Source organism: Cervus canadensis, chromosome 3, assembly GCF_019320065.1.
Source record: "Cervus canadensis isolate Bull #8, Minnesota chromosome 3, ASM1932006v1, whole genome shotgun sequence".
NCBI lineage: Eukaryota > Metazoa > Chordata > Mammalia > Artiodactyla > Cervidae > Cervus > Cervus canadensis.
Genome location: NC_057388.1, coordinates 42,464,819 through 42,485,334, shown reverse-complemented (window position 1 = coordinate 42,485,334; position 20,516 = coordinate 42,464,819). Strand labels below are relative to the sequence as shown.

General features: G+C 39.0%; 1 protein-coding gene across 4 annotated transcripts in view; it reads left to right on the top strand.

The window, feature by feature from the left end:
- The first annotated feature begins 269 nt into the window (after positions 1–269).
- Positions 270–20,516, top strand: part of RELN (reelin) — a 523,209-nt gene continuing 502,962 nt past the window's right edge. For all 4 annotated transcript variants that reach the window (XM_043462977.1, XM_043462976.1, XM_043462975.1 and 1 more), the window contains exon 1: positions 270–839. In XM_043462977.1, the coding sequence (XP_043318912.1) occupies positions 614–839 (226 nt within the window). In that variant the 5' untranslated portion in view covers positions 270–613. The remainder of the gene's footprint in view (positions 840–20,516) is intronic.

Genomic DNA, 20,516 nt, shown 5'->3' with positions numbered 1-20,516 from the left:
GGAGACCGTCCAGTCCTTTTGCTCCTCCAGACATCTGGGCGGGAGGGTCTCTCTTTCTGAGGCGTTTAAGTCCCTCGGGGCAGATTCGTGGACTCCGTGGCCCCCGACCCCGCCCGGCGGCCCTTTAGAACGCGAACTGGGCTTCTGCGCCCGGACTCCCGAGAGGCGTGCGCCCAGCGCAGCGCGAGGTGCGGCGAGCCAGCCCGAGTGGGCGGGGGCCAGGCGGGCGCGCGCCGTGCGCCGCGCGGGGGCGGGGGAGCGGCCGGGACACGTGTGGCAGCGGCGGGGGGGATTCGGCGCCCGGGGCTTTAAGAAGGTGTGGAGGGGGGCGGGAGCTTTCCCAGGCCTGGCCGAGGGGCGTCGCGCAGAGGCGGCGGCGGCGCACCGAGGCAGCGACCGTCCCGCTCCCGGCGCCCGCAGCCCGGCCCCGCGGTCCCGCGGGCCAAAGAAACTTTGGGAGCAGCGGTCTCCCGCGGAACTTCCCGGCGGGGCTCGGCGCCCGCGCCCGCTCGACCGCGTCCGCCGCCTTCTCGCATTCTCTCCAAGCGGCTACTCGGTCCCGGCGCCTCCAAAACTGAATGAGAGACCGGCGCTCGGGGCACGCGGCGGCGGCATGGAGCGCAGTTCCTGGGCCCCGTGGACTTTCCTCCTGGCGCTGTTGCTGGGGGCGACGCTGAGGGCGCGCGCGGCGGTGGGCTATTACCCCCGCTTTTCGCCGTTCTTTTTCCTGTGCACTCACCACGGGGAGCTGGAAGGAGATGGGGAGCAGGGCGAGGTGCTCATTTCCCTGCACATTGCGGGCCACCCCACCTACTACGTTCCGGGACAAGAATACCATGGTAGGTACCTCAGCATCTCCGCTCTCACCGGCCAGCGCAGCTTTGTACCGCTTTCCTTCTTCCCAGGGGCCATTTAAACCTGAACCGTGACAACCCTTACCTCAGCTTTGCGCTCGGAGGAGGGACAGAAAACAAACTTAGAGAGTTGCGAGTTAGAATTTATTCACCGGTCGCCCCCCACCCCGACTCCACACTCTCCCCTCACGCGTCTCCCCGAGAGGAGCTGGTTCTGGGCAGGGAAAGGCCAGAAAATCCGGTCCTCCTCACTCGTGGTTCTGACAGCTGACACTTGAATGAATTCGCGCCTCTTGTTTCCTTAACCCGAGTCCTTGGATTCCAGACCTTTGTCCCTGCTCTCTTTCCCCCTGCAGGGCAGCCGAGTGGCGCTAGGCTTTGCGGACCCGCTGATGACAGATTGACGCGCCAGGGTCCGCAGCCGCCCCGCCAGTCGCCCGCCCGCCGCAAACTTCCCGCAGCTCCTCAGCCAGGGGTCCTTCTCGGTTCCTTCAGAGTAAACGGCCCTCCTGACAGGGAGCGGCTGCTTCCAGCGCTCTATTCTAAAGTGGCATTGAAAATGTCAGGAAATGGTGTGTTTTTTCTGAGTCTCCTCTTACTTTAACGTGCCTTTTCTTTCTAGAATGATCTCTGTGATGTTTATTAATGATTATGTCTTTTTAATCTGCACAGCTTTAATTTCCAGGTAGGGACTGGAAGTTCCTTATAATTTAAAGGTACCTTTTGAAAAAGGATCATTATGGAGCCCTTCATCAAAATTAAACATGATAGAAGAGGTACAATTTAGCTGCAAGCAATAGAATATTGTGTAGTGCGTGCATTTTTTGATGTTTTAAGCTAGTAAATGGAGTATGTGGGAAAATAAGATATTGTCTATTTTCTATTATTTCCGCTGGAACTTCTGGATAATTTCACTTCCATGGCGCTTTTAAGCGGCATCAGGCACTATGTAATTAGAATCTCAAGGCAAAAATACTGATACCCAACCAAATAGAAACTGTTGGCTAGTGATTTCATGTTACAGTGTCCGTCTCTTGTGGGCTAATAGTTATTGGCATAGGAGGAGATAATCCACGGAGCAGCTGGCATTTCAGATAAACACGGATATAAAATGATAAGAAACCTTAAGTTTTCTATTTTAAAAAACCCTTCATATCCGCTTTAAAATATTTAGTCTAAATGCTTACTAGAGATTTGAACTAGTGCTTTTACAGCTTTCTTGTGGCATGGTGGCAGCCTAGTCTGTAAAGCAGAAGTCTGATTTGGTGGAATTTCAGATTTTGGAATTTTAATTTTCTGTAACTAGTCCCCTCTTTTAAAGCACTTATTGTGCTTACTCTTTTCTCAAGAGCAGTCTGATGTTTTCCTGAGTTCATGAGAATTTTTTAAGGAAAAGGACCAGCCAATATGATGGCACTTCCGACCTCACCCAAAGACCAATGGATTGAACCTGTCACTTGGTGTGAGCCTTAGTGAAGGTGTTTGCCTGGTATTAACTCTAAGTGAGAGTGGTAGGTAAGAGAGTCAAGGCTGGGCTAAAATATGTGGTTGTCAGGTTGTGACTGAAGACCTGTGATAATACAAAGCCTCATTTCTGCCCCCTCTGTTTCCATATCTTTTGTAAGGTGCCAGCATAGAAAACTTAAAAATACCAAAATATGACATAGCCTTTGCTTTTGCTATGAAACTAGCAAATGTAAGTCAGCCTAAGACTGACCATAATCACATTCTAAGTCTGAAAAGAAATGGATGATAGAGAGTAAGATTGCAGTGTAACACTTCAAGTTGCATATTGTGTGGGAAAGTCTTTATTTCTACCTCTTCCATCACTAGAAAAGATAGAGAAATTTTATTGTGTAAGTTTAAGATGATCAAATCATTCTAAATTTTGTGAATGGTTTTTGTAGGATTTTAAATTCCTATTACCTGTTTTGTCAAATATTTAGATTTTGAAACTGGCTATAGCTATAGGCCTTCAGTAAGTTTTTCCTTGTAAAATTTTCTACAGGTAGAAGAAGTGTTTAAAAATGAAATGATGCTTATACATGTCTCCTTTTCTTATAGACTTTGGGAAATTAATGTTTAAAATTAATTATGTAACATCTATTTAAGAATTGAACTGATGGTAAGAAATTTTAACCTAATATACTGTTGTGGTTAGCTTAGGAGGTTACTTGGCCATCTTTCTTTAAACTAAGAAATACAAAATATTAGCTTGAGACTTTATTTCTAATTTTTTAAATCTTTAAAATGTAACAGTTATGTCAGGAAAACTCTATTTTATCCATGGTCTACACTGAACTCAGCATTTCAGGGAATGGTTTTGGGGTGCAGCTGATGACTGTTACTTTTTTACCTAGAAGAAGGCACTGAGACAGAGCTAGTGTGTGTAGTACTACCTAACACAGAACATGACTGGAGATCAGGCTGTGGCAGCTACCCTCTGAGACTTGTGTCTGTGACAGAATATGAGATCGAGAGGCAAATATCAGCGTTCAATATTATGGGTCTCTGTATGTGTCGTATTTGTTTAAAGGTTTTTGTTGAAAATCTTTTGAAAAAAAAAACACAGCAAAAATACAATACAAAGAATTTGAAATTTGTGTATCTAACAGAATTGTCAGATATTCCCATTGTTAAGTAGTGTATTCATCTGTTTACAGTTTTGGAAGCTCTACTAATTCTCATCACTTGATCACTTGGTACCTCTGTTGTCAGCTTCTTGTATCTTTTAAATCTGTTGTCTATGACTTTCTTGAGAGGGCATCATTAGTCACAAGGAGCCATGGTGTCTTTGCATAATGAGTTTAGAAACTCAGCAGTAAGAGGTTATGGTTGTATATTTAGCAATATATGTCTCTGTATGTATATCATATTGAATTAGAAAAGTGTCAGGGTCGGAGCAATTTTTCCTAGAATTTCCTTTTTTTGCACAAATCTCCAAATATGGTCAATTTCCACAGCATGGTTTCCAGGCCCATACCTTAATTTCTTTTTTTTTGGTAGAAAATTGCAAATGATGGGAAAATAGGAAATGGAAACCTAGATGGTCCAGTCAGGTAACCATTCTCTTCCCCAGCCACTCCTGGCAGTTCACTGCTCCTTCTCCTAAGGACCAGGTCAGGATTGTGAAACAAGCAAAGATTGAGTTGATGTCTGCACCTTTTCTTTCCCCCGATAATCCCTCTTCTTCACCCCAACTCCTTAGGCTTTTGTTTAAACCTCCTCCTCCAACCAATTTGTAGTGAATGTGACTTGTCAGTGTTTTATTCTCCCACAGTCTTAATTACAACTGTGGAAAGATGTTTTTCCCTTTTTGTTTAAAAGAATTTGGGCATTATTGAGCAGACAGATAGTATATTTTGAACTAGAAAGACTTGGATAAACCTGACATCCTGTAATAAGAAAATGCCTACTCACAGGATGGGCTTTATGCATTCATCAGAAAGGAAAGGTCAGATATAAGAGAGAGAAAAAAAAAACATTATCTGTGAAAGCCTAAGTAAGTGAGTCTGTGAAAAGTGCCTGAGCTTCCATGAGACAATTTATCTGAATTTCTAAAAAGACTAGAATACCCATAATTACAGTGGCATAAGGTGGGGGAAATGTTCCAATACAGTGAAAAATATGCTCTAAAATATTGATAGAGGAAAAAAAATCTGTTTTAAGCAGAACTGAATAGGTAATAAAGCATGATGCTTTGTAAAGGGGATTTGATTGTATTTTGTAAAATCGGTATAACTACTAGTAGTTCTTCCGTCCTACATTTTCATTTTGTTGTTTATTTAATCATATTGTGGAGTGTGTGGGAAAACCAATTTCAACTGCTAAAACAGAATGTTTATGTAAAAAAGGTAAAATCAGGATAAAATATTTAGGGTATTTTGTTGTAACCATTATTGGTATTATATTAAATGTGTTCTGGAATCAACTGGTTGCCATTTAAAAATCACCATCCAAAGGCAGTGCAATATAATGACCAAGTACTAGAATGATATGTACATCAGATACAATTTTTGGTAATATACTCCATATTAAATTTCTTTCAAGGGAATGATTTTTAAAAAATTTTTAATTAAATAACAATGATTTGAATTAATATTGCAATTATTTGAATTAGCAATTATTTGAACTAATTATTTGAATCAATAATTATTTGAATTAATAGCAATCTGCTATTGCTAAGGTAACTGGGTTATTGATTGGGTGAGTAGATATTTGTTCTTTGTATGTCTCTGACTCTGGAATCAGCATATTTAAACTCAGAATCATTTGTCAAATGCAATTTATAAGTGAACTGCATCTGTGTCCTGCTTGTATATAATTATGAAAACTGAACATTTTAAAGCATTTTCCTCTACTTGTCTTATATTTCATCTCGTGCTCTACAACTTATTTCAAATATATTTTACTGATGTGGTTCAGATTGTTTCTTAAATCATATAAATGTTGATTTAATGTATATTCCCTGTGTGAGTTTCAAAAAATTAGGTCTTTAGAATCATAATTGAGAACATCTAATTTAGGCAGATGTTCTTAGCACTACATTACTAGAAATTATTTTAGAATATTTTCCTCTAATTTTTATGAATCTTTATTTTAAACTATTATTTTTGTTTTCATCAAAAATGGTAAAGAATAAAATTTGTATCATTGTAATCGTATATTTTTTTACAGAACCATCTTATTCCAATAAATTTGTCTTTTCACCTTTAAAAAATGATAGGTGTTTTCACATTTTTTTCCATAAATTAGTTTCATTCAACATTATCTTTGATTTATTTTTCCCCTGTCTGGAATTGGCCAACTCTATAGATGATCTGGAAATCTTACATTATTAGTTATTTAGGATATGTTGCATATTAAGCCGTACTTGTTCTTCCAATGACTTCAGATGACACCTTGACAGTTATTTATTGTGTCTTTAATGTTCACAGATAGTCACTAATGCATGTATATTTGAAATATATTTCAGGTAGCCTTTACACTGGAAAAGCATAAATGAGTACTGGTACTTTTACTGGTACTTTTTAAACACTGGCATTAAAAAAATCTTGTATATATTTTCACACAAAATTATAAAGCTCTTTCTTCTTTTAAAAAATTCTTTATGTCGTATAAAAATAGAAAAAAATGGATAACCCTCCCTACATTCAGTGCTTTTGGTTAGAATGTGTAGATTCAATGTGCAAAGAACTGCTTTGAACTATAATTGGGTGATAACATAACATACATATGATAAAGAAAATTCATTTATCTAAATGTTTTGGCTTCAAGGATAACTTGGGTGATTAATCCACCCCTCTCCTACCCCCCTGATTTTAAAGTTATTTATAAAGTAATAAAGCTGTATCAATCTTATTAAACTTAAAGAAGTATTAAAAACACATTTTCAGAAATTGGAACTGAATTTTCAGATACAAAGATTTCTTAATGACTGTTCAAACACAATAATGGTATATTTAAAAAAAATTATTCTTGGCTCTCAGGAAATTCCACGTGAGGTGATCTCACTTTGGTGTCTGTTGTGTAGCTTAAGAGAGTAATTTTTGCCGTGGTCACCTGCCATGCCCATCTCATTGAAGGCAGAGCTTCTGAAGGGTTGAATGCTGTGCCTGTGGGTTAACCAATTATTTCTAACATGTGCTTCTCTAAAACTACACATACTTTTCCTTTTTATTTGATGTCCTGTAGGAGCTAAGTGTAGTAACTGGATTTGGGGGTGTGTAGAAGGATCACTACAAATGTACAGATGTTGATTTGTGGCTTAAGACAGCTCTAATTATTCAAAAAATATAATTAGATAGCTTTTGAATGCCACAAAGAGATAGTTACAGGAATTATGAGGTTCCCAAGTAAACATTGAAAACCCAGGTTATCTTTTAGTGCTAATTTAGCTTTCCTTAGCAACATAAAACTTTGGGAAACAAATCAAATTTTATTGATTAAAGGACTCTTTGAAACTATATGAGAACTCATGAATGTTTCAAATATCCCTGGTTATTGATGTATGCTGGTGCCCCCACACCAAGGGACATGAAGAAGGAGTGATGGTGGTTTACCAATAAGTGCTATGCTCACCTCAGAATCCTCATTCTCTGCCTTTCCTGCTCTGCTCCTGTCTCCTTCCACCTGTATCTCACCTGTTTTCTCCCATGTCCCCTGTCTTCCTCCTCCTGGTTTTTTTTTCATTTTCTTTCTTCTTTTGGTCTTTCCCTTCACAGCACAGGGCCTTGTCTTCCCTCTCCTCTTCCTTCTTCTTTCCTGCTTCAAAACTTGATTTCTTTGCTCCTTTAATTCTTTCTCTTTCTTCCTTTCAGATTTACTGTCACTTAACCTCTTTTCTCTCCTCTATAACATGAAAAATATTAGTATACATACAGTGTATAATTACCATGTATTTTATTCATTGGATATTTATAATAATAAAAGTGGATGAGTTGGCTCTTGTATTTCTCTCAAAAAAATAGCTTCATCTTTCTGTGACATGCACTTGCCCTTTTTAAAAATCATAGGATAGTTATTCCTAATAGGAAAGTAGGTTCTTCCTCCTACACTGTAAAATCTCTCAGAAGAACTTTCAAACCAGTAGCTGTTTAATTCTGAGTCAGCTACTTTCCCCACTGTCAGCTATGAAGTCAAACTGCAGAATCAGAAGTCTGCATGGAAGCATGTATATATAAATATATATGTACACACACCATGAGGAAGAGGTACAGTTTAGGAAAACACACACTGAATTAGCTTAACTCTAAAAGGCAGGTTGATTTGATGTCTTGAATGCTTGAGTTCATAAAGACTTTTCTAATAAATGGATGGACTGTTCCTATCATCACCTCAGTCACCTCAAGTGATATCCTTTACTTTCTAGTCTCTTTGCTAGACTCCTAACAGTTGCATAGCTATGAAATAGTGATGCCACCTTTCAGGGTACCTGGCACTTAACAGGTTATAAAGAGGGTAGAGACCTTGGCATGAACACTAGATTGGGAGTCAAGAAGGGAGGTGTGTTGCTCTGGGGTAAGTTCCACAGTCTTTCTTCATTAAAACCTATTTTAGGGACTTTCGTATTGGTCAAGTGACTCAAGACTCCACACTCCCAATGCAGGGAACCCTTGGTTGGATCCATAGTCAGAAACTAGATCCTACATGCTACAACTGTATTCTTGCCTGAAAAATTCCATGGACAGAGGAGCCTGGTGGGGTACAATCCATGGGGTCATAAAAAGCTAGGCACTACTGAGCAAGATAATGGTGGTGGACAAGGAGTTCAGCAGGAACTGAAGGAAATAACTTGAGGTGACTGAGGTGATGATAGAGACCATCCCTTTACTATAAAATGCTCTATGCAGTCAAAGTTTATACCTTGAACAGCTGTATCAGCCCTGGAATACCTCTAATGGACTTCTTGTATCATAAGAGAAATCAGTCAAGTTCTTGTTACTTGCACCCGTGTAATTCTTTCTTCTAAAATTATTTCTTCTAAATAAATGATCCATTTTGCATTCTCTTTTAGATTTGTCCCAATTCTTGTATTGAGCTCTGAAGTGCTCTGGTTCTCCCATAGCATTGCTTTTGGTCACGTTGATGGAACCACGATATTTAGTAAGATACTTTTGATGGTACATTTTCAATTTCCTTCAAGATGTACTATTAATACTTCTGCAGGTGGCAAAAGAGTGCATTGTATGCTAACTTTTTACTGATGTTTTGAGAAGGTAACCCGTGCTTGACCTTCAATTTCTAGAGTTTCTTGTAACTGATAATTTATGCTAGTGAGTTTGTTTTAAACTTTATTTCCTGTCAGTCCTTTCTCTCTAAAATGCAGTATCACCGTATGTAAATCCTGTTGACACTTAAAATACTTAGATGTGTGACATGGTTGTGAACATGAGCTCTGCCCCAACCTTAACCTTGTTTGTTATGTCTGGCTCAGCCTCTAGGACCAAATCCAATATTGTCATTTCTCTCTTGCTTGCTGCATATTGACAGAGGAAACAGGCATCTCAGCCTTACCTTTAGGAACATGTAATCTTTTTGTTTAGGCCACCTTTGTTATGAATGTTGAAATATCCTATGATCATAGTTCCAGATCTTTTCTTACTTCCTTTTTTCATGTAAACACTTCCTGTAACCTCATCCTGCAAAAAATGTTACATGTCCAGTGTTTGTGATAGAGGAATATAAGGAAGTTAGTTGGTTGTAGGCCTTTTTTTGTTTTTTTTTTTTGAAAGATGGATTCATATTCCCATTCCAGGCACTGATACTATCAAAAAATTTTTAGAAAGGTAATTCAGGGACTTAGGAATAAATTAATAACAGCAACATTAACAATAGCAAGCCCTAAAGAAGCCCTTAGTATGTGTCAGGTACTGATCTATATGCTTTATGTATGTTAATTCATGTAATTTTTGCAGGAACCTCATGAGGTGGGTATTACTATCCTTTTCTGGATGTAAAAACTCAGTCACAGAAAAATAAGTGTTTTGCCCAAGATCATAAAACTGTTATGCAAGAGTGCTCAGTCCGTCTTGCTTCAGAACCCATATTTTTATCTAATATGCATTTACTTTTAGAAATGAGAATTATTTCAAGAAAGGGATAATAACAAAACATAACAAAAGACATTTTAACAGAGGGAAAATCAGGAAAAGTGAAACCTAATTTTGTTATTTAAAATAAAGACTGCAAGATGAAACCAGAAAGATTATATCCATGCCAATCAAGACCAGGATTTTATAGTCCTAAATATTCCTTGACTGGAATCACCTTCCAGATAAAGCACAAAGCAAAGATATCATTTAATGTACTGTTGACTTAAAAGAGTTAACATGCTTTTAAACTATCATCATGAACAGAAATATGAAAAAGTGATTTGCAAATTTTGCTGAAATTTATTAACATTTTGATGAATGTAATTTTAGTGAAGATTTTCAAGTAAATAGGGAATGTCTTCTCTGACTCACTGTTAGAACTTAAGTAGGACATGAATACAAGAGGAGAACTGTAAATTTAGATGTAAAGACATTTTAAAAGATTTTCATTGAAGTTCATCTATTTGTAACATATTTCTTTCTCTAGGAAATTCCTTTAAGTGTTACCAATCTGTGGGTAGAGCCTGTGAAGTTGAGTGATGGGCTTCACAGTGAAAGTCCTGGTGACAGTCCCGAGCGCTGTGCAGTGTCTGACCTTGCTTGTCAGAGATGTGCTCTCGCAGTGACAGAGACACCAGTGGAATAAGGAGGTGCTTTGTACTTGCCTTTGTAGGGTTATTTTTCAGGTGTGAATCAGATTTTTAAATATCACTTTCTATTGAGCTTATTTGAATGAGGAGGAAAAGGGCTAAGCATCATCTTCTGCCCTTGTCCCCAAATTAATTCACCTCCTACTAAGGAGGGCAGAGGTCAACTGGAGGTTTGGTGGCAACCAGGTGAGGTGACACATGAATTATGGTAGTAATACCAGTGTTTCCTGATTTGTCACCATTATAATTTATCCTAAAGTTTGTCATCAGATCTGAATGGAGAGCCACTGACCCCTGGTGGAAGCTAAATCAGAGGGTGGAGGACAGATTCAGGCTGGGAGCTTCCTGTGTCAAACGCACAGAGGGCCTGAGGGAGGAAGGCTTATGCTTTCACTGGGGGAGAAAAATTTGCTGCATTGGACATTAACAAAAGGACAGTAGCCTTATAAAGCTATTATGAAAAAGTGTAGAGAAGGTCCACATAGAGATCATTTCTTTCCTCAGGCAGGACAAAGCAGATCATCTCTCTGTTTAGCATTCACCGGTGAGCTGTGCTGAGTTGTAGCTCTAATGGCAGATCCGTGAGCCTCCAGGGTGGTGTAGGAAGCCCAGAGGCTAGTTACTGGGTGACCTGACCTGATACAGGTATTAAACTGTGAATATTTCTCTCAAAGAGGCAGACACTTCAATTCCAAATGAATCGTGAAGCATTTTAAGCGTACAGAAAACTACAATAAATTAAAATTCAAGATTGGTATCACTAATGAGTACCCAAGGGATACCTATCTGTATCCGTTGAAGTAAAATGCAAATGCTCTGGAGATCAAACTCTTCACAATTGTTAAAATAATACTTAATTGATTTGACCCACATTGCTGAGTGATTTTTGCACGTCTAGACAAGTTTGTCCTGTCTCAGCTATGCCAGGGGTTCCCATGTATTTCTACAATATAATGAAAAACATGGAGCCTCTGCAAACATGAAAGAGGAGGAAATTTTGAGCGAGGTACAGGCTTGGTTGTCATCTTATAGAAACAACTGGTAAAAAACAAAGTCCATTACTTTGGTTAATTAAAGACAGATATTTCCAGTGAATAAAAAGAATGTTTCTTCTTAAAAGTATTTGTCAGTGAAAGATTTATATTGGAATTTAGGTTGGCTATTGAAATATTACCAAATAAAACGATTTCTTAAGCTTTTGTTTTGGTTACAATAGCCTCTAAACCTTTATTTTCACTTAGGTTGTGACATGGACCCACGTGAAGATTTCTAAGTTTTATTATGAGCTACCACAGAGCTGTACAGTTTGGAGAAGGGCAGGTGTGCCACAGTACCCTGACTGCCAGCCACAGAAACTGGTTCTGGCTAACGTGGGCTAAAGGAATTCATTAATAGGAAGTGGTTTAGAATGGAAGGAAAAATCCAGACATTAGATTTAGAAATGATGATAGAGTATCATGGAACAGGGAGTCAACTGCTAAAGGAATCATGGTGGTAAGAATCATGATTTTCTGACTTTTAAAGACTTTATCCACCCTTCACCCCCATTTTCAGTCTTTTCTGGCCCCACAGCTTGGATGAAACCTCTCCAACTCCTTTGCTTTCTTGTTGTCAATGAATTCTAATTCCTGGGACTGCAAGTTTCATTGACTGACCTGGGCTATGGCCATCCCAACTGAGATGGATGTTAAGATCAGAGGAGTATCTCTTTCTGAAGGAAAATTGAGGTTCTGTTACACCAAAGAAGGAGAAATGAGTGTAAGGCAGGCAGAAACAACAGATGAGTGCCACAATATTCACGATACATGCGTAAGGGGAGAAAAAAGTGTAAAATGACCTCTGGGAAAGAAAGTATTGGCACACAGGCCATATGGAGAAGCAGTGTTCTTTGGGGTCCTATTGCATTCTTCGTTATATGTGAAGATTTTAGCGATGTTTTGAGGGCAAGCATCGAGGGACAGAATTATCTTTTTATTATGGATATAGATCCAACCTAAAAGTGACTTACCATGCTTTTGTGTTCTTATAAAAGTGTCTGATTCTCTTTTCAGAGCTGCACACTGCAATACAGACTGCCTATCCTTGTACAAGAGACCCATGTTCTCTGAGATGTATATACTTTTCTCTCTACCTCAGTCCCTGAGGAATCTTAGATTCAATGATCTGTAAGGGAATATTGAAGGTAAATTAATGAGTACATGCCTCTGCCTTCATGCATTGCTGTAGACAAACCATCCTGTTTTTCACTAGGAAGATGTCAAAATGTCTCGGTCGTCTTTTGCCCTTTGTTCTTCTCCTCCTTCACTCTGTGGTGTTGGGGCACCCAGGGCTCTGTCCTTTCTCCTTTTCTCTTTTTCATCTGCCTTATTTCCCCAAGGATGCCATCCATTATGATGCTTTAAGTGCCACCAGTATGTTGGTGACTCTTTCCTGACTTCTGAATTCCTCTCTCTTAAACCCCAGTCAGTATCTCCACTTGGATGTCTACTGGCATCTCAAACTTAATATACCCCTAAATGAGCCTCTTATTTCCCCTAACCCTGCCACCCCCAGAGTAGCTTCTCCTCTAGTCTCCTCATCTCCTTTTTTGCAACAGAGTCATTATAGTTGTTCAGTCCCCAAACTGTTCTTTCCCTAACATTCCACAGCTGGTCCCAAGTCCAGCTAGCTTTACGTTAATACACACCCAGAATCTGCCATGGCCACTGCCCCCTCACACCTGGATTACAGCAGGCTGCTGAGCACTTCTGCTTCACTGCTTGTCACCTTCATTCTAGTCTTAACACAGCTGCCAGAGTGATTCGGTTCAAACCAACCCTTTGCTCCACACCTAGGACAACCATCCAATCCACCAAGTTGCCTGGAACGGCTCTGGGTCTGCCTCTGTTTTCCCAACAGTATTGCCTGAATTTGAAAGATAAACTCTTTTGTAATTCTATCCATCCTTTTTGTTGTTCCCCTTCTTCCTGAGAAAGAGAAAATCCTTGGCATGGCCTTGAAGGCCCATAGCACCTGGTCCCATTGTAACTTTTCTGACCTCATATCTTACTAACTTTCCTCTTACTCTTCCTCTGAAATTATGCGGGCCTCTTTTATGTTCTCCAAACACATAAAGGGCTCAGTTCTGTCTCGGAACCTTTGTACTGTCTGTTCCCCTTTCTAGCATGCTGTTCCCCAGATAGCCCCATGCTCCCTCCCTTCCTGATTCAGGTGTGTCTTCAAACAGCGTTTTTTCACTGAGTCTCTCCTTCCCTGGTGGCTCAGAGGGTAAAGCGTCTGCTTGCAATGCGGGAAATCTGGGTTCGATTCCTGGGTCAGGAAGATCCCCTGGAGAAGGAAATGGCAACCCACTCCAGTATTCTTGCCTGGAAAATCCCGTGGACAGAGGAGCCTGGTAGGCCACAGCCCATGGGGTCGCAGAGTCAAACACGACTGAGTGACTTTGCTTTGCTTTTGCTTTTATAGTCTTTAAAGCTTAGTCTCCCCCCCTCCCTAGTATTCCATATCCCTGTGGACTGCTTTATTTTACTTCATCGGTGTTATCATCACCTAGGTAGTTTACTCTTTACCTTGTTTGCTTGCTGTGACCCTCAGAACAGTTCCTTTAAGTTCCACCAAGGCAGGGATTTTTGCCTGTTTTGTTTGCTGCTCTGTTTCCTGTGCCTAGGATAGTGCCTAGCTTACAGCAGGCATGTAAAACATTTTGATATAATGAATTAATCAGCAAAAATAGCACTTGAGAACCCTAATTTCAATTATGTTTAAAATTGTTAGGTGAAAGTGATATTCAAAATAATCAAGAAGAAAATTTATAAAAAATGGATTTGTGAGTACACTTTGGCCTTTTGAATCCATGATAACAATGTTTAAAAAAATGTAAAAACCATGTTTCTACTTTCCCACCCTCCAAACTTACAACATTCTCATGACTTTTCTGAGACTATGCAACTCTATTTATAGTAGTCTGTTGGATTGGCTTTGCTTTAACTATATGTTAGCTTATCCAAAAAAGTTCTCATAGCAATTAGTGACTACAATTATTAATAGAAACTATAATAGACTTGAAGCTCTTATTCCCAGAAGCTCCTCTGTGCTGCACCATAAATAAATTTGAAGCAATTTTGATGAATGGGTAGATAGTTTGCATTTAAATTTTCATCTGAATGGGAATAAATAATGGGAAGAACAGAGACCGAAATAGCTTGGCTTCGTACTCAACAGATATGTAAGAACCTTAAAGAAAACATACAAAAAAAGGAAACAAAAGATTTCTCAAAAGATTTCATCTTTGAAGAGAACTCTATTTGGGGAGTGATGAATATATGAAGGGAACAACAGCTGAGAATTCTGGCTCTTCATTACATTTGATTTATTGATACCTTGTAAGTTGAGAGCATCAGAGATTCCAAACATGAATTACGGATTTCAACATGAATGTTGCCAGGAGTTGTTAGTGAGAATTGCTTCCTCTTATAGATAAGATTGAAGATTCTTTCTCCCAACTCTATTTCTGTTATGTGTGGGTACTTTAATTTATAAAGTACCCTTTGAAATCAGAGGAAACTTAGCTCTTAGTAGTTTATGGTTGTGGATGGCACATGAACTGGTTCATTCTGGACTTTGCACTTTCAAGCTTTATGGCCTTGACCAAGTGATCTCACCTCTCTGTGTCTCAGTTTTCCCTTCTGAAAAATAGCAGTGATGATAATACCTGGCTCATGGGTTTGTTATGAAACTTTAATGAGAGAGTACATATAAAGAGCAATACAGTGCCTGGCACAGAAAATGTTAGGTATTACTATTGTCATGCACTTGCTGACACTCTTTTTCCTGTGAGTAAACAGATCTATATTGACAAAATTAGGATTTATAATCTTTTTTCTCTTAGCGTTATGTGCTCATTTTATTGATATTTTTCAAAATATATATAATTCTAAGACAGACATAATACTTTATTGAATGACTATAGCATAATTTATAAATTTATAAATGTTTGACATTTTTGTCATTTTCATTTTGTTTTCAGTGTTCTAAACACTCTGGTGAATATTTTTATACATCTTTCTAAATTTGGCACAATTCTTCCCCGCCCCCCGGTTGTGGTTTTATTTTCGTTTTTGTCATGAATTTTTATTTGTAGATTATGTTAGTAAATTTATGAAAACAAATATATTTTTGTTTCTTTTGTTCTGTCATATTGCTTTTGTGCTTGGGGAGTCTTTCCTACTCAGAGACAAGATAAATATTTGCATAAATATTTTCTCTATCCTATTTTAACTTATGGATTATCATAACTCTATGCATTGTTAGTGCATTGATTTCATTTGTTTATGTTTCTTTTCTTGTGGTACAAGTGGATCCCCCAGAATCACAAAGGACTCTCTGTTGATACAGTAACATTCTGCCATTACCTGGTTTGTCTTAGCCACTATTCAAAATGCTTTTGAAAAAGCTGTCCCATATACTATGTGTATTGAATTACTGCTACTGACCACGGTTGTGGCGTGCAAATGTCAGGTGCCTTTACTTAAGCCTTTCAGGGAACCTTTGCTTTTTTTCAGCAGGATTTAGCTCACTCTCCTGCACAGAATTCTTTTTGGGATTCTAATATTGTCAACTGTGAGATCATGGGATCAGAAATTGCTGACATCAGGAACTACTCTTTGCTGATGGTACCTTTTTTGAGTGCCAATCATAAAAGCATTTCTATCCAATCTTGTATCACATATATATTATCTTACGCCTACATACATTAGCAGTGTATGAAGTATCTACCTTCTTTTTTATCAAATAAAATGTTAATAAACCAGAAGTGCCCACATATGAAATGCAAAGTGTGTACGTTTCCTGTTCTTTCTAATTTAGCTCTCAAGCTACTTCTGTTACTCTCAGACTTCATTTTATCTCTTTTTTTGTGGGGGTAAGCTTCTGTCTGACAGTGATGCTGTAGCTCATCATGGCCTCCTTTCTCCCTAAATCTAGTGGTGTTAAACTTCAGGAATCCATAGTGGGTGACTGCCCCCTCTATTCTAAACAGAAATCAGGTGACTGCTGCCAGCAGTTGTGACATGGAATCTTCCTATACCTCACCTGCATTCCAGTCCTGTCAGTGCATTTCGGGGAGATAATACCACACCTCTTTGCCCTGTAATTCTAGGCAATACTCAGTGGGAAAATTTAGCAAATTAAGTTACGTGAACCAGTGAAATCCTCTTTGAGATGGTCCTCAGGACTGAATCCTTGCAGCATGAGAGAGGGAAGTATCTCTAAATCTAAGCTCTTGCTTATAAGCAGTCATATGTTTTGCCTGGATATGTACATTCAGACAGAAATGGGATCAAACTATACCTTCCAATTGGCTTTTTTTCACTCAGCTTTTATTTTCAGTATCATGCAATAATTGCAGAGCTCATCTTGTTTAGTGACTACATAGTGTTATATTGTATGGGTGTATACACACATGTAGTTGACATGCTGACATACGGCATGGCTTTGAACTGAATGGGTCCACATATATGTGGATCTTTTTCAATAAGTATAGTGTGTGCTGCTGTACCGTGTTCTGAGGCTGGTTGAATCTGCAGATACGGAACCATGGATATAGCAGACCAAGTATAGAGCTATGCGTGGATTTTCAACTGAGTAGGGAGTAGATGCCCCAGCCCCTTGTTGTTCAAGGGTCAACTGTAGAAGGGTCAGCTGGAAAAGACTCTTGAGAGTCCCTTGGACAGCAGGGAGATCAAACCAGTCAGTCCTCAAGGAAATCAACTGTGAATGTTCGTTGGAAGGACTGGCGCTGAAATGGATGCTGTAATACTTTGGCCACCTGATGTGAAGAGCTAACTCATTGGAAAAGAACCCTGATGCTGGGGAAATAGAGGGTAGAAGGAGAATGGGGTGACAGAGGATGAAATGGTTGGATGGTGTCACCAACTCAATGGACATGAGTTTGAGCAAACTCAGGGAGATAGTGAAGGACAGGGAAGCCTGGCGTGCTATAGTCAGTGGGGTTGCAAAGATTTGGATGTGACACTGATTGAAGAACAACAGCAGCTGTTTTTAATTCCCTTTAATATTATCCTCAACTTTGGGATAATAAATACAAAATTGCAAGTCTTTTTTTAATTCATGTTTATCACTCACTGATGTGTAATTATTCTCACAGTATAAATAACTAAAACTGATATTTCTGGTTTAAAATCTATTAAGAACACTAAAATACTAATACCTACTGTCAAATTGTTCTCCAAAAAGATTATAATTAGTTTACACATTGTCCAGCAACCTATCTGCACACACACACACACACGCCCCAGTACTCAGTGATACAATTATTTTTAGTATTCACTAAACTATTGGTTTGAAAAATAGTGTTTTATTTTTCCTTTGATTATTAGAAGGGTAGAAGACTTTTGTATGTCTCATAACTGATTGTATATGTGATCTTTTATGATTATCTGTTAGATCCTTTACTCACTTTTCTATTTTAAATTTCCCCCTTTTCATATTGGTTTGAAGAAATCTTTATTAGTGTTAGTCATCCTTTGTAATAAATGTTACAAGTATTTTCCCCCAGTTTGTTCTTTATCTTTTGATTTTTATGTGGTCAACCCAATCTGTTGTCTTCTTTTTTCAGAGAGCAATGACAGTTGTTAGTGGTGTGATCTCTGGAATCAGACATACCTGAATTGTAGTCCTGACTCTGCGGCTTTGTTTTAATAGTTGATTCTCATTATATGTGATGGTTTTATTCTATAGCATCTCTGGGAACACTGAATTAAACACTAAACTGTGGTTCCTAGAAGAAATATAGAGTTAGATTCCTGTGAGCCTCTGGTCACATTTTCATAACTGATCAATATGTGTTTTATGTGTGTTTCTGTTTAAAGACACCTTAATTAATACATTGCTGATTCATTAACATTGAACTCATGGCCAGCAGTACTATAATTCACACATAAACATATTTTCTCTCTTAGACACATCACAGCCTTCTTGCTCTTAGGAGCACTGGACAGCACTCCAGCACTGTGTATGTGGGGGGGGGGGTTGCATTTTCAGCAGGGAAATCACCAACAAAAAGCACAAAAATGTGAAAATGTGGCTAAATAGAACTTGAAAAAGATACTTGTTTACAGTGTGAGAGTTGAAATAAAAAGGCAGACACTTGCCTTGTTCAACCTCAACCGTGCATGTTAGGTGACTCAAATTTTTTGCCACTCTGCATGTGAATGACTGTGAAAGTGCTGTAAGTATTGCTTTTGGAGTTACAAGTAAATGTTAGAGGGCAGGTGAATTAACAAACGTGGAATCTGTGAATAATGAAGGCCGACTGTATACACTGCTGTGAAAGTTACTTAACATCTCTAAGTCCCCTTTCATTGTATGTAAAAGGAAGACTTACATGGTGACATGACGTAGTGAGATATACTTGGTATATAATAAGCTGGTAAATGTTAGCTGCAATCGGTATTGTATGATTTCATCCTTTAGTGTCATGCATACAAAAAGCTTCCTGAACCCTCAGATTACAAAAACATTCTTATATTCTTAGTCATTTTGTTTTTGCATTTAATTCTCAATCAGTTGGACTTCTTTCATGTCTGGGAAGTGTGGTACTGATATAATGTTTTCCTAGGTGTTCTGTCAGTTTCCTCACTACCATTCCTTGAATAGAACATTTTCTTTCTACTAATTCTCTTTTTTTAACCACTAATTCTTAAGTATTTTATTCTATAGGGCAAGTGATCTTTTACAGTACATCTTCTAATTGACCACTTCTAGTATATAGGAATGCTATTGAATTTTATATATTTTGCATGTAGGTGTTTTATTGAGCTCTCTGAATGTTTTCACAATATTTGGAATGGCCGACTTTCTTCTGTTTTTAGGAGGCACTTTTAAAGCACTTGGAAAATGAATAAGAAAGGATGGAGGAATAAGACAAATTGCATACGAACCAGGGAGGGATCACAACAACTTAATTTTACATCTTGCTGGAAAAAAAAGGAAAACAATACAATGGGAAAGACTAGAGATCTCTTTAAGAAAATCAGAGATACCAAGGGAAGATTTCATGCAAAATGGGCACAATAAAGGACAGAAATGGTATGGACCTAACAGAAGCAGAAGATTTGAAGAAGAGGTGGCAAGAATACACAGAAGAACTGTAACAAAAAAGATCTTCATGACCCAGATAATCACGATGGTATGATCACTCACCTAGAGCCAGACATGCTGGAATGTGAAGTCAAGTGGACCTTAGGAAGCATCACTACAAACAAAGCTAGTAGAGGTGATGGAATTCCAGTTGAGCTATTTCAGATCCTAAAAGATGATGCCGTGAAAGCGCTGCACTCAGTATGCCAGCAAATTTGGAAAATTCAACAGTGGCCACAGGACTGGAAAAGGTCAGTTTTCATCCCAATTCCAAAGAAAGGCAATGCCAAAGTATGCTCAAACTACTGTACAATTGCACTCATCTCACATGCTAGTAAAGTAATGCTAAAATTCCCCAAGGCAGGCTTCAACAGTACGTGAATCGTGAACTTCCAGATATTCAAGCTGGATTTAGAAAAGGCAAAGAAACCAGAGATCAAATTGCCAACATCCACTGGATCATTGAAAAAGCAAGAGAGTTCCAGAAAACATCTACTTCTGCTTTATTGACTATGCCAAAGCCTTTGACAGTGTGGATCACAATAAACTGTGGAAAATTCTGAAAGAGATGGGAATACCAGACCACCTGACCTGCCTCTTGAGAAATCTGTATACAGGTCAGGAAGCAACAGTTAGAACTGGACATGGGACAACAGACTGGTTCCAAATAGGAAAAGGAGTACATCAAGACTATATTGTCACCCTGCTTATTTAACTTATATTCAGAGTACATCATGAGAAACACTGGGCTGGATGATGCACAAGCTGGAATCAAGATTGCCGGGAGAAATGTCTATAACCTCAGATATGCAGATGACACCACTTATATCAGAAAGTGAAGAAGAACTAAAGAGCCTCTTGATGAAAGTGAACGAGGAGAAGAAAAAAGTTGGCTTAAAATTCAGCATTCAGAAAACTAAGATCATGGCGTCTAGTCCCATCACCTCATGGCAAATAAATGGGGAAGCAATGGAAACAGTGATAGACTTTACTTTGGGGGGCTTCAAAATCACTGCAGATGGTGACTGCAGCCATGAAATTAAAAGGTGCTTGCTCCTTGGAAGAAAAGTTATGACCAACCTAGACCGCACATTAAAAAACAGAGCCATTATTTTGCCAGCAAAGGTCTATCTAGTCAAGGCAATGGTTTTCCAGTAGTCACGTATGGATGTGAGAGTTGGACTATAAAGAAAGCTGAGTGCCAAAGAATTGATGCTTTTGAACTGTGGTGTTGGAGAAGACTCATGAGAGTCCCTTGG